General features: G+C 39.6%; 1 protein-coding gene across 1 annotated transcript in view; it reads left to right on the top strand.

The window, feature by feature from the left end:
* Window positions 1–5,479: 5,479 nt before the first annotated feature.
* Window positions 5,480–13,273, top strand: part of LOC112252304 (c-Maf inducing protein) — a 38,825-nt gene continuing 31,031 nt past the window's right edge. Inside the window, 1 exon segment of the mRNA XM_042323112.1 lies at window positions 5,480–6,430. Coding sequence (XP_042179046.1) covers window positions 6,104–6,430 — 327 coding nt within the window. The 5' untranslated portion in view covers window positions 5,480–6,103.

The raw sequence follows: 13,273 nt of genomic DNA, 5'->3' as shown, positions 1-13,273 counted from the left end.
CACCTTTCCTGACATTTAATCCTAGTTAAAATTCTCTGTCTTAGATCAGTTAGGATCACCACTTTATTTTAAGAATGTGAAATGTCAGAATAATAGTAGAGATAATTATTTCAGCTTTTATTTCTTTCATCACATTCCCAGTGGGTCAGAAGTTTCCATACACTCAATTCATATTTGGTAGCATTGCCTTTAAATTGTTTAACTTGGGTCAAATGTTTCAGGTAGCATTCCACAAGCTTCCCACAATAAGTTGGGTGAATCTTGGCCCATTCCTCCTGACATAGCTGGTGTAACTGAGTCAGGTTTGTAGGTCTCCTTGCTTGCACACGCTTTTTCAGTTCTGCCCACACATTTTCTATAGGATTGAGGTCCCGGCTTTGTGATGGCCACTCCAATACCTTGACTTTGTTGTCCTTAAGCCACTTTGCCACAACTTTTGAAGTATGCTTGGGGTCATTGTCCATTTGGAAGACACATTTGCAACCAAGCTTTAACTTCCTGACTGATGTCTTGATGTTGCTTCAATATATCCATATCATTTTCCATCCTCATGATGCCATTTATTTTGTGAAGTGCACCAGTCCTTCCTGCAGCAAAGCACCCCCACAACATGATGCAGCCACCCCCGTGCCTCATGGTTGGGATGGTGTTCTTCGGGATGCAAACCTCCCCCTTTTTCCTCCAAACATAACAGTTATACTTTTGTTTCATCAGACCAGGGGACATTTCTCCAAAAAGTCCGATCTTTGTCCCCATGTGCAGTTGCAAACCGTAGTCTGGCTTTTTTATAGCTGTTTTGGAGCAGTGGCTTCTTCCTTGCTGAGCGTCTTTTCAGGTTATGTCGATTTAGGACTTGTTTTACTGTGGATATAGATACTTTTGTACCTGTTTCCTCCAGCATCTTCACAAGGTCCTTTGCTGTTCTGGGATTGATTTGTACTTTTCGCACCAAAGTACGTTAATTTCTAGGAGACAGAACGCGTCTCCTTCCTGAGCGGTACGACGGCTGCGTGGTCCCGTGGTGTTTATACTTGCATACTATTGTTTGTACAGTTGAAGGTGGTACCTTCAGGCATTTGGAAATTTCTTCCAAGGATGAACCAGACTTGTGGAGGTCTCCAATTTTTTTTCTGAGGTCTTGGCTGATTTCTATAGATTTTTCCATGATGTCAAGCAAAGAGGCACTGAGTTTGAAGGTAGGTCTTGAAATACATCCACAGGTGCACCTCCAATTCACTCCAATTATGTCAATTAGACTATCAGAAGCTTCTAAAGCCATGACATCATTTTCTGGAATTTTACAAGCTGTTTAAATGCACAGTCGACTTGGTGTATGTAAACTTCTGACCCACTGGAATTGTGATACAGTGAATTATAATCTGTAAACAATTGTTGGAAAAATTGTAAAAATAGATGTCCTAACCAACTTGCCAAACTATCTTTTGTTAACAAGAAATTTGTGGAGTGGTTGAAAAACAAGTTTTAATGACTCCAACCTAAGTGTATGTAAACTTCAACTGTATATGGAGCCCTCTGCATTGTTACAAAATTTGGGAGGTCCATGGCGATGCGGTACAGATCTCAATTTGGCATCTTTATGCCTCTGGAGGCTCTGCAATTGCGTCGCACCCTCCATTAGGTAGACCCGGACCACATTTTTGGATCAAGCATAAATTGGATTTTAAGTTGCTGGGTGTAATTGGCTGATGACCTTTGAACTGGCTTTTCAGTCAGTGGACAGATTTGGCATCTGTTGACCCCATTTGTTCTGTGTGAGTTACAGCTGTTGCGTTCCGTCTCAATAGAAGGGCAACTCATCACCTATGCACTCACAGACGCATACAGTATTAGAGAAAATGCATTCACACACACACACTTAATGCCTTATTAATGTAGCCAACAGAGCTCAGGACACCTCTGAAAAGCACCAAGAACACATATTATACTGTATCACAATCTCCACTTAACACTGTTTACTTGCAGCATGTTACAGTGTATTGCTGAGAGATACTCAACATTCCAGTGTCCCTCACACAGTTAAAACACTATCCACATTCAGTGGTCAAAACAGTGCTTTCACAAAACATTCACCCATTGTGTAGCTATCAAAACACTTTGATGCACTTAAGCACTGTTCTTCTGGGAATTCTGCAATAGTACCATCAAGTGGTTGTTAACCAAAATAGGGATTCGAGAGGAACATAGCTTTGAATTTATTTGTATTTTGTAGTCAATTCTGTGGAGTAGCAAGGAAGGTGTCATGGAATGAGCTCAATCATGAGTGTCTTTTGGTTTAACAAAATGGATTAAACACGACTCTGTGTGGTCAACTGGGTAGTTATTCCTCTGTGACTTCAGCCCTGCTTGAAGTGGTTTAAATCAAGTAGCATTCAGGATGTTTTTTTATACTTTTATATTCAGGGGTTACTGAGGAGTTATTTCCCCAAATAATCCATTATATTTTGGTTATTGTTGATTTTTTTGGAAACAGTAGTTAACCAAGAGAATCCACTCCAGAAGTGTGTGTATGTCAGATACAGTCCAAAAATGTTTCTCATGTCATCAGTCAAGTTAAGATATTGGACTTTCAAGAAGCAAAAGAAAATAGCCATATGGTGCATTTTAAATGATGATGATGTGGATGGTGACTCTTTGCTTCTTGAAAGACCAATATCTTTAAAACTTGACTGCTGTGGACTCATTTTTTATAAAAAATTGCCAAATTGTTTTTGAGTGGAGTTTCCCTTTAACACAACAGGATTACTGAAGATAATCAGGATGGAGTTAATTAATTTAAACCAAGCTGCTCTCATTACATCCTCATCATTTAACAAGAGATCTTGTGACTTGGGACACTGATGAGTAGCTAATGTTAAACTGAGATCTGAGAGACTGTGCTGCCGGACAACTTGATGAGACTTGTTCATGTCCACCAGTGGCATGTGAAGGGAAGCATAACAGAAAGCCACCAGCACTCTACACTCATTGCTTTGACAAAACCTGTTTTGAGATTTACGTTGAGTGTAATCAATGTTTAAATATTAATGCTGATTGTAAAGGAATGAATTAATCAGAAATTAGGAAAAATTAGGAAACTATCTGTTATGCCCTAAGGTATTGGGACCTCCTTATGTTTGTTGCATTTGAATGTGGTTTATCATTTAAAGAACAGACTACATAGGGGGTTATTTAACTTCCTCTTATATCTGAAATGTCTAAACTGCATAATGACAGTCACATTGTCTTTCACTTTCAGCTTTACTAAGTGTTCAGGCATGACAGACCAAGGCTTGCTATTGTGTGATGCAAATATGGAGCACAATTGGTAAGAGTGCTATCTCTGCAATGTTGTGGTCAAGTTGCGTAATGGGAGAGGGTGGAATTGAAAAAGTATTCAGAGAAATGTGTTCCGCTCCCAGTGGGAGCATCTAGACCTTAGCAGAGAGACGAAGCAATATGTAACTTTTTGGATGACCTGACCAAATTTACAGAAATGTTAGTTATAGATATGTTCTATGTACGCTATTTCTATGCTTCCCGTTCTTAAGTTTCGTTTTGCATCTTACTTTCAGTTTTGTACAGCTCTGAAAATACAATATTTTTGGTTATGTAAAATATATTTCACAGCGGTTTAGATGGTACAATGATTCTCTACACTATACTTGCTTCTTTTGTCATAAAATGAAATTAGGCAAACTATTAGAATTTAGCAACCCGGAAATGGCGGAGCGGTTTCTGCATTGTGCATCTTTGGAGAGATGCTTGTTTTTGAGAGTGTGACCCATGAGTTGAGTGTCCAAGGTACTGTATATTTCACATTATAAACTGGGCGGATTGAGCCCTGAATTCAGATTGGCTGAAAGCCATGGTATATTTAAGCAATAATGCACGAGGGGGTGTGGTATATGACCAATATACCATGGCTAAGGGCTGTTCTTACGCATGAGGCATCGCCGATAAACTGGTTACCAATGTAATTAGAGCAGTAAAAATATATGTTTTGTCATACCTGTGATATACAGACTGATATACCACGGCTGTAAGCCAATCAGCATTCAGGGCTCAAACCACCCAGTTTATAACAGACTGTATACCACGGATTTGACAAAACATTTAGTTGTACTGCTCTAATTATGTTGGAAACCAGTTTATAATAGCAATAAGGCTCCTCAGGGTTTGTGATACATGGCCAATATACCACGGCTAAGGGCTGTATTAAGGCACTCCGTGTTGCGTCGTGCTTAACAACAGCTGTTAGCCGTGGTGTATTGGCCATATACCACACCTCCTCAGGCCTTATTGCTTAACTCTGGTCTACCTGCTGTGTCCCTCCCCACAAACAAAACATAATTTCCAAATGTTAATGAAAAGAACCGGCACAATTACTTAAGACAATGCTGCGTTCGTAACCAAGTGGGAGGTAGGAATTTACCAGTTGTGATGCCGTAAATACCAGTTGGATGCATTCACATGCATTGAATTCATTTAGAAATGCTGATTGGCTAATGGCCAACAAGCTGCATAAACCATAAATTAAAAGTACAGCTATCATGCTTGTAAATAAGTTACTCCATTCAAAAACCATATTAATAGATTGCTTTTTATAAATGTTTTGTTGCATTTAACTACCGAAAATGCTGTTAGCAAGGTGACGTCAGAGCTCATGATGATATGAGTTCCCACTTGTAATTACCAGTTGGAGGTCGGTTCAAGTGGATTTTTGCCAGTCATATGTGGTAAATTCCCACTTCCCACTTGGTTATGAACGCAGCATTAGAGGTCCCTCTTCTATCTCTGCAATACTTATCCTACTCAGTATACCCTTCAGCATGCCCATACCGTATTGTCAACAAAGGCTGTTACATACCGTAGGTTTGTGACAACTGTTTTCTTAGATTTAATCTGGAAACATCAATACATACTGTCACTGTGGGTCAAGAATGGGACTGGGAGTCTCTGACCCATTGCTGAAACAGTTTTAATGGGTATGTGTTGTGCAGTCCCCCATCACAGACCGTGTGGATGCTAATCAATCAATTCTGGGAATGAAGTATCAACATTGAGCTCACACTTAAAGGGAAACTGTCCGTGATTCATGTTTATTATAATGTGAACCAAAACGCTAAAGAATTTGCAATAAAATGGAAACTATAGCCTACAACCGTTTTCGGTTTGTAATTGAAACAGTAGCCTACCGACCATTAGGCGGATATCCTCATATTAAATATTGCCATATGTTTCCCTCAGTATCCTATCCGGTCTTCTTATGATTCATAACGCCCGTGATTCCAGCAACATTTATTATGTAGAATGATTGATTTCCGTGTCAAACGCAGTCTTCTTTAACAAAAATAGAGACAACACTGCTAGACGAGAAAATTGACATGTAGGTCGTGCGCCCTCCATTTTTGTGTTGAGGAAACTGTACACCCTCCTATCACATAGTAGGCAGCAGACAGTGGAGCTAAAAGACGCACAGCGCATCCGCTTGCCTCCCCATTGACGTCACTTTGGTATCACATGAACGAGAAGGGACCAATCCAAGTGGCTCTATCGAAGTGCTTAGGTTCTTTCACGAAGATAGAAGAAAAAGACAGTAAAAAGGAACCATGCCAATGACCGTTTAAAGACCAAGAAACACGAAGAAATACGTCGCCTTTGGATTTGGGTGTTTTCTATCAAAGCTACGTGACTTGTATGAGTTCAATCTGTGGAAGATGTTATCTGGACCGGAGCTGGCAGAATGGACATGGCCCGAACATATTGAGTAGCTCGTTGGGGGTGCTAAACGCGGACAGGATAGACATTACAGTGGGAATGGTGTGGATATATGATTATTTGCCTATCCAATAACTGCTCTTTTACTTTTCCGTTCTGAAATACCCCCATCAAAGACTCTTTCATGGCTTTTCTATCAGTGGCTCCGCCGTGTCTGTTTTTCGCCCACAACACTCTTTTAACAATTGAGGTCGTATCGCGGTAGCTTTGCTCCCAAGGTTTACAATCCAATCCAATTGGCTTTTCTTTTGAAATATATATATTTAAACTAATATTAGATAGGCCTACATTGTTACCTATAGGATCTTTTTGCGACTAGTTGAATATGGATTTTAACAGCAGCGGCGGGGGTAACGAGCTACATAATAAACAATTCTATCAATCTGAGGAGAGCAAGCCTTTGCTGGGGGAGATGTCTGCGCCGACGCCACCGGAGGGGAATAATATTAAGTTAGGCGCCGGGCCGTGCAAGAGAACCCTTCTCCATTGCAGCAGCGGGATGCGATATAAACTACTACAGGAGGGGGACATCCAGGTGTGTGTGGTCAAACACCCTCGGACCTTCCTCAGCAAAATTCTAACCTCAAAATTCTTACGGAGATGGGAACCGCACCACCTCACCTTGACAGACTGCAGCCTGGCGTCTGCGACGGTGAGTTGCTACTGTTGTTGCAACATTGTGTGCACGTACAATGTTTATACCCCCCCCCCCATGCTGTCTTTTTTTAAATGTGGGCTTTGTTATCACTTGTAATAATCCGTTTAAACACGACGATTGACGCATTTTCTGTGATTAACAGCAGAAAATGTAGCCTATCAGTTTCCTTTGTTACCTTCCAAGTTCCATTTGCTCAGCTGATAATTAGATCGCAACATTGTTGCTTTATTTCCCCCTTCGGTGACACTATTGTCGCTACACCTACACACATCCTCTGACGACTGTGCAGTGGACTCCTATTTGCTACGCTTTTATTTTAGTTGGCTACGATTTTCATATCATTATAACATTTGATAATCTCTAGGACTATTGGTTCATCAAACATGTATGGCTGTTGATATGGTTTATCAGTCCTCGGCGGCCTAGGCCTACTGTTGTCCTCACGTTGGATACATAGGCACGGACTGACGTGTTATTTCTGTATTAAAGCATTGTTTTGTGGGCAGTGAGTGATGGCATGCTCACAAATGTATTGGATGACATTTTCTGTAGTCTATGAAAGCTGAATTGGGCCTAATGTTAATCTCCCAACAGCTGCCTCCTATGGATTTGTATCACATTAAATACGGTTGGCCCAGGCCAGGGCAGGGATCAATTAAGTGAATTCAAGAAGCAAACAATAGGCATTTATCATATTTAATTTCAATGCACTTCCTGAATTGATCCTAACTGTGATGTAAACATTACTGTACTCATTGGACTCTGATCTGCTGTGTAAACCTTGTATGAAGCCATAGCTCATAGATTAAAACTGTTTTCAACAGGAATGCCATACGAAATATGAGTTTTTAAACCGAACAAATAGTATTAATATTACTCTTCCTATAGTTACAAGTGCCTGGTCTCTTAAAAAGGTTCACACCTTATTAAGAGACTTCCTGGTTAAATGCATCTAAAATGGTTGAAAAAAATACGATCATGATCACTGTTAGGCTATTATTATTGTTACTGTTGTTTACTGGTGGCAGTGGGACAGTTGTCATAAGGGTTAGGGCATTGTTTTATCAACAGGTTTTCTAAGAGGACATTGTTTTTTTGTTTTACATTTTCACCCATTTGAACAATTTCACCCATGCTGCATGCAGTAAGCTAATAATGCCACATTTGGTATTTTTCAGATTTTATTATGAAAAGACTTCATATAGTAAACAATGGTGGGGATATTTAATAAGTTACTTTAATAAGAATATGAACATACAGTGTGTTTTGAATGTATTACACTTATGCAGAAGATATCATTTAATTGCAGTACAATTGGCTAGTCACCCATGGGGCTGTTCACAAATGTTTTGTCTTGGTAGACTGCATTACAATTTACGAAGACATACTGTCAAATATATTCTTATAGCTCATCTTAACTTGTGGATAATCACACTAATGCCACAGTGCTTCAATGAAAAGCACAGTACAGTTACAAGTGTCAAACACTCCCAGACAAGACGTCTTTGTCAGACATCATGACAAATTAGACAGTATTTTGTGGCTTGACCTAGTTGTTGATGAGTATATATATATATATATATATAGTAGACTACATAACTTTACAAAAAAGTTATGTCTTCCTTCACAGCTCATTCTATCAGATGTGAAGAGTAAGGTGCTGACTAACCACCTCACCCCATTATCAATAACAGTCCCTCTCAGCAACAGGGTCACTAATAGGTGTCCAACAGGTGCTCATTGTCTGGTGGAGCGTCACTAATGGATGTGTAGTTGTCTGTGGCTAATGGTCTCTTTGGGCCACAGTCAGTGTCTTACTTTTAAATCTGTAATGTCTGTCTGTCTTTAGAAGTGAGCCATTACATGTATTGTTTGATGTGTCAATATAGTATTCATAACAAGGTACTGTTCTCAATAAATTGCACATTAAAGCCCCAAGGAAATTTTTTCTCCCCCATACATTGTAATTCCACAGTTTGACTATATGTCAGACAAGTCAGGTCTATAACTAGTTCAATCGCAAATTATCGAGTGCAGAACTGTTGTTGTTCTGTACTAAAAACAACTTGAATTATGTTTCCTTTGTGTATTGGGTCACCAAACTGTGACTGAAACTTTGAGCCATGCCACACAAGTTCAGGTGCATTTTCTCCTATCAGACTTACTCCTTTCCTGTCATAATTTACATTAGGACAAAACCCCAAGCCATGTGGATGCTTCAGTTTCAACAAATGAGGTAGGCTACTGTATAAATAGATGAGAGCCTGATATGAGAAATGTGAATCATTCCTCTTCTTAAGCATAGGCCAGTCACTATTGAGAACCTGCATCATATTTGCGTAACACCAACCCATTACAAGAACTTCCTGTCACGCCTCCTTCACAAAGGCCTACAGATTAGCTTGCAGTTCTGATATCTCAAGGGTCCTATTATGTCTTGAAGCGAACACGAACAGACAGAAACTAAGAACATGAGGTTGAGCAGGGTTAGGCCATACTACTCCCCAAAGAGCTCAGATTAGACTGAGATACCTTACTATCAGCAAGCAACTGAAAACACAAGATGAGGCAACTTTCTATCTACACTTTACCTACAAGGGTTGGCTGGCCTTCTCTAGTCAATCGTAGGCTGTCACTGGTATACTTTTATTTACAAAGCCATTTTGGGTTTACTACCTTTTTATTTGGGCGTTTTTTGTTGTTCAGAAATGTGGTGGGTACTCTCTTTGTTCACAGGACTTTATCCTGCTAACTGTTTCAAATGTCTGAACTGAATTTGGTAAAAGGGCTTTTATGTACTCTGCGCCATCGGCTTGGAACACCTTACAAAATAGTTTTAAACTGGAATTGGTGATTTTTAAATCATTGATTAAGGATTTTGAGGCTGATTCCCTGACCTGTCAATGTTTTATTTTACTTGTTGTTTTATGATCTTGTGAATTCTGTTTTTTTACTAGATTACCTGTAGTTGTTCATGTCTGTAATTGTGTATTGACTTGGTGCAGGCTATCTTGGTCAGGACGCTCTTGAAAAAGAGATTTCAAATCTCAATGAGCCCTTCCTGGTTAAATAAATAAAAAATACAATCTAAACATTGAAAGTCAGACTGAAAAACCAAACTATTTTTCACATCATACTCCATTATAGCTATTATTGTAGCGTAAAATGAAGTGAAGACATTTATAATACGCAGTTGTGACACACACAGACGCCACAGAGAACCTCTTGGCAGACAAATGTGTTCACATTCAAATACAGGATCATCCTCCTTTTGTTGGGATAATCACCCATTAAGAGAATATTTGAATTATTGTCTGGAGTTAAGCTGCAGTACCCTGACATATGGTTTCTTATTATTAACCTAAATGTGACTTTCCCCTTTTCCAGAACATTCAGTAGAGGGAGAAATAAAGAGAACATGTGTGCAATAATGAAATAAAGGTCATTTTATCATAATCTTAGACATATAGACTCAGGCCTATTTGTCACCTACCCAGTAAATACGTTTTATGCCTTATTATAAAAGTGTACAGTAGCCCGCTGTATGCCATAACTATGATGAGCAGTGGTTTTGGCTCTTGTGTGCATTTGACCAATGGGTGTTGTTAATCAGAAATCCCTTTAAATCAAATACAGATGTTACAGCAAATGTTATAGATTTTCTAACTGAAGTGGTACTAAACTACCATAAGTTTGCCACCTTTGTTGTAACCCAATCTGTACAGTAACAGTGGAACAGGTGCTATCAAGTATAAACATTTGTGTAGCCCAGTACTCAGACACGGTATACAGTACATGGGATCCTTGGCAGTTCAGGAGGGAGTAACAGAGTGGTGAAAGGAAGGGCAGTGAGCTGGTCATGTGGCATCAGAACTAGATTATCCCCCTCCCTTACATGGTTCATCATATGAGAACCTTTGGAACCTCTGCTGTGGCGAGGTCCTGGCTGGGCTCTATTTTGCCAGTGGCACAGTGTGATTGTCTCAGCTCTCACAGTGTGATTGTCTGAGCTCTCACAGTGTGATTGTCTCAGCTCTCACAGTGTGATTGTCTCAGCTCTCTCAGTGTGATTGTCTCAGCTCTCTCAGTGTGATTGTCTCAGCTCTCTCTGTGTGATTGTCTCAGCTCTCTCTGTGTGATTGTCTCAGCTCTCTCTGTGTGGTGTGTCTGTCAGCTCAGCTCTCTGTGTGGTCTCAGCTCTCAGTCTCAGCTCTCTGTGTGATTGTCTGTCTCACTGTGTGATTGTCTCAGCTCTCACTGTGTGATTGTCTCAGCTCTCTGTGTGATTGTCTCAGCTCTCACTGTGTGATTGTCTCACTGCTCTCAGCTCTCTGTGTGATTGTCTCAGCTCACTGTGTGATTGTCTCAGCTGTGTGATTGTCTCAGCTCTCACTGTGTGATTGTCTCAGCTCTCACTGTGTGATTGTCTCAGCTCTCACTGTGTGATTGTCTCAGCTCTCACTGTGTGATTGTCTCAGCTCTCACAGTGTGATTGTCTCAGCTCTCTCAGTGCGATTGTCTCAGCTCTCACAGTGCATTTCCCAAAGTAATACCTTTAATGTATTTAGTTTGTTTTGCCATGTTCATAGAGTGAAATCCCAGTACATTTAAAAATATATATTTTGTCACACGAATGGGTGCAGTGAAATGTGTTGTTTTACAGGGTCAGCCATAGTAGTACAGTACCTCTGGAGCAAATTAGGTTTAAGTGCCTTGCTCAAGGGCACAGACAGATTTTTTTCACCTTGTCGGCTCAGGTATTCAAAGTCCTTCACACTTACACTAGAGCTTGTTTATCAGACAGCAGCCTGGTTGGTAATTTACAACCTACTGGTTGGTTCCTTATTATGCAGTTACAGTAATAATAACCCGTTTTGTTACAACTTGCTGCACATAAAGCTGATTTAATGTATCATTCATTTTGACACCTAGAAAAGTGGCCATTTGCATGATATTTGGGAAGGCATGTTGGCACAATTGTATTGTTTATTTTTCATTATTGAATCTAAGCCAAGAGACATATTTCTGTGAGTTACATAATAGTATGTTCCAGCATTGTATGATGAAATGCTTACACCCTATTTGCCCTGTATCCCATAATCCATTTCACCTTTATTTTACCATCTTTCACACTGGAAGCCTTCATGCCTTCCGGACCAGATGTGAACGCTTAAAGTACTCGGCTAGCATAACATTACAAAAACCAGTATAAAGTTTATCAAGGTATTGACAAAAAGAAAAACCACAGCTTGTCAAATGTGTGTTTTTGTTTGAAGAAAACGGGGTAATGGTTGCTATTACATGCACGTCCACTGCAGTCTGTCTCTTATTAGATCAAGCCATATTGTGCAGGTCACAATCACTATATGGAGTTGTCCACATACACCAGTCAGAATCCCCCAATGCGTCATGGCTTGACTTTATTAACCTCAGGTCCACTAGGTCATGCCTGATTAATAATCCTCCATACCTCACCTTCTGCAAACGGATGCTGTGTTACAAAGTAGCCTAATGTACCTTTCAAACCACTGTGTTTTCTGTTTCTCTAATCACTCATAGTTTCAGGCTGCCATTGAAGTCTCATTAATTGGATATCCTTCATACAAGCTGTCCAGAGGCAACTGCCATCTACTGGTCTCTGATGTTCATAACATGTGCAAATGAGAAAATGGTGGAGAGTACTTGGCTAGCAATACCCATAATGCCTATACAATGGAAGGAGAGATTTGATGCTGCATTTTGTGAATAGCTGTTTTCATATTTTATTTGCATCGGTATGTAGAAGCGCCTGGCAGTATTTGTGTACCTTCTATACATTCAAATTAATTTACAATTGAATGCTTTTTACCATCTTTTTTTTGGTGTGATAAAAAAATTTTGCTGCCAAAATACATTCATCCTCAAATTTAGTTGATATAAACATCCTATAAAGAGACATGGGGTATAATTGAATAAGGTGAGCACAGTGTTGGTAAATTCATTGTGTTCATTACTAGAGCTAAAGAATTAATCATGAACACTGACCACTGAAACCTGCTATGATTGTTAGACTATATCATGAGCAAGATCAACATTGATTGTCTTCATCGTTCATATGATCAGTTTGCCAGTGCACCTGAATACAGAGATGCTTTCCACCTGGTTCTCCCTGGAAACAACAAAAACATGTCTCCATTTCACCTCCTTGTTTCCATGGCAACATAGCTGTGATGGTGAGAAGAGCTGTACTCCACTTCTCCTCAAGGAAGAAAAGCTGAATAAAAAGAGACAAAATTAGATGAAGAAAGACCATAAGCAAAAGTGAAGAAAGATTGATGCAAGTTACCACAGCAAGCTCTTGTGCAAGATATTGCATCTTTGACAATTTATGGTAGTTCCCAGTGAGCAAATTTGGTTGAAAGATGGCTTTTCAACGTCTTGTGCTCTAGGGGATTCAATTAACCCTATCTGTTTGCTCCTGTAATATATATATAGACTTTTTCATTTCAATTTCTCAGAGATGCAAGGTTCCACTTCTCAAGTGACTTTAGTTTTTTGTCTTGCTTTGCTATTTGTGTGCATGCATGCATATGTGGTGCATTTGTGCATGCACCTGTGTCCAGATACACGCACAACAAGTTAAATTAAAAATGGTATTGGACAGTGCCTTAAGTATTCATACCCCAACTTTTCCCACATTTTGTTGTTACAGCCTGAATTTAAATTGAGATTTGTTAGGCCACTGGCCTAAACACAATACCACACAATGTCAAAGTCAAATTATATTGACATTTTTACAAATGAAAGTTAATGTCTTGAGTAAGTATTCAACTCCTTTGTTATGGCTAGCCTAAATAG

This window comes from Oncorhynchus tshawytscha, linkage group LG06 (assembly GCF_018296145.1).
Source record: "Oncorhynchus tshawytscha isolate Ot180627B linkage group LG06, Otsh_v2.0, whole genome shotgun sequence".
NCBI classification, from domain to species: Eukaryota; Metazoa; Chordata; class Actinopteri; order Salmoniformes; family Salmonidae; genus Oncorhynchus; species Oncorhynchus tshawytscha.
This window is presented reverse-complemented; position numbering and strand designations above follow the sequence as displayed.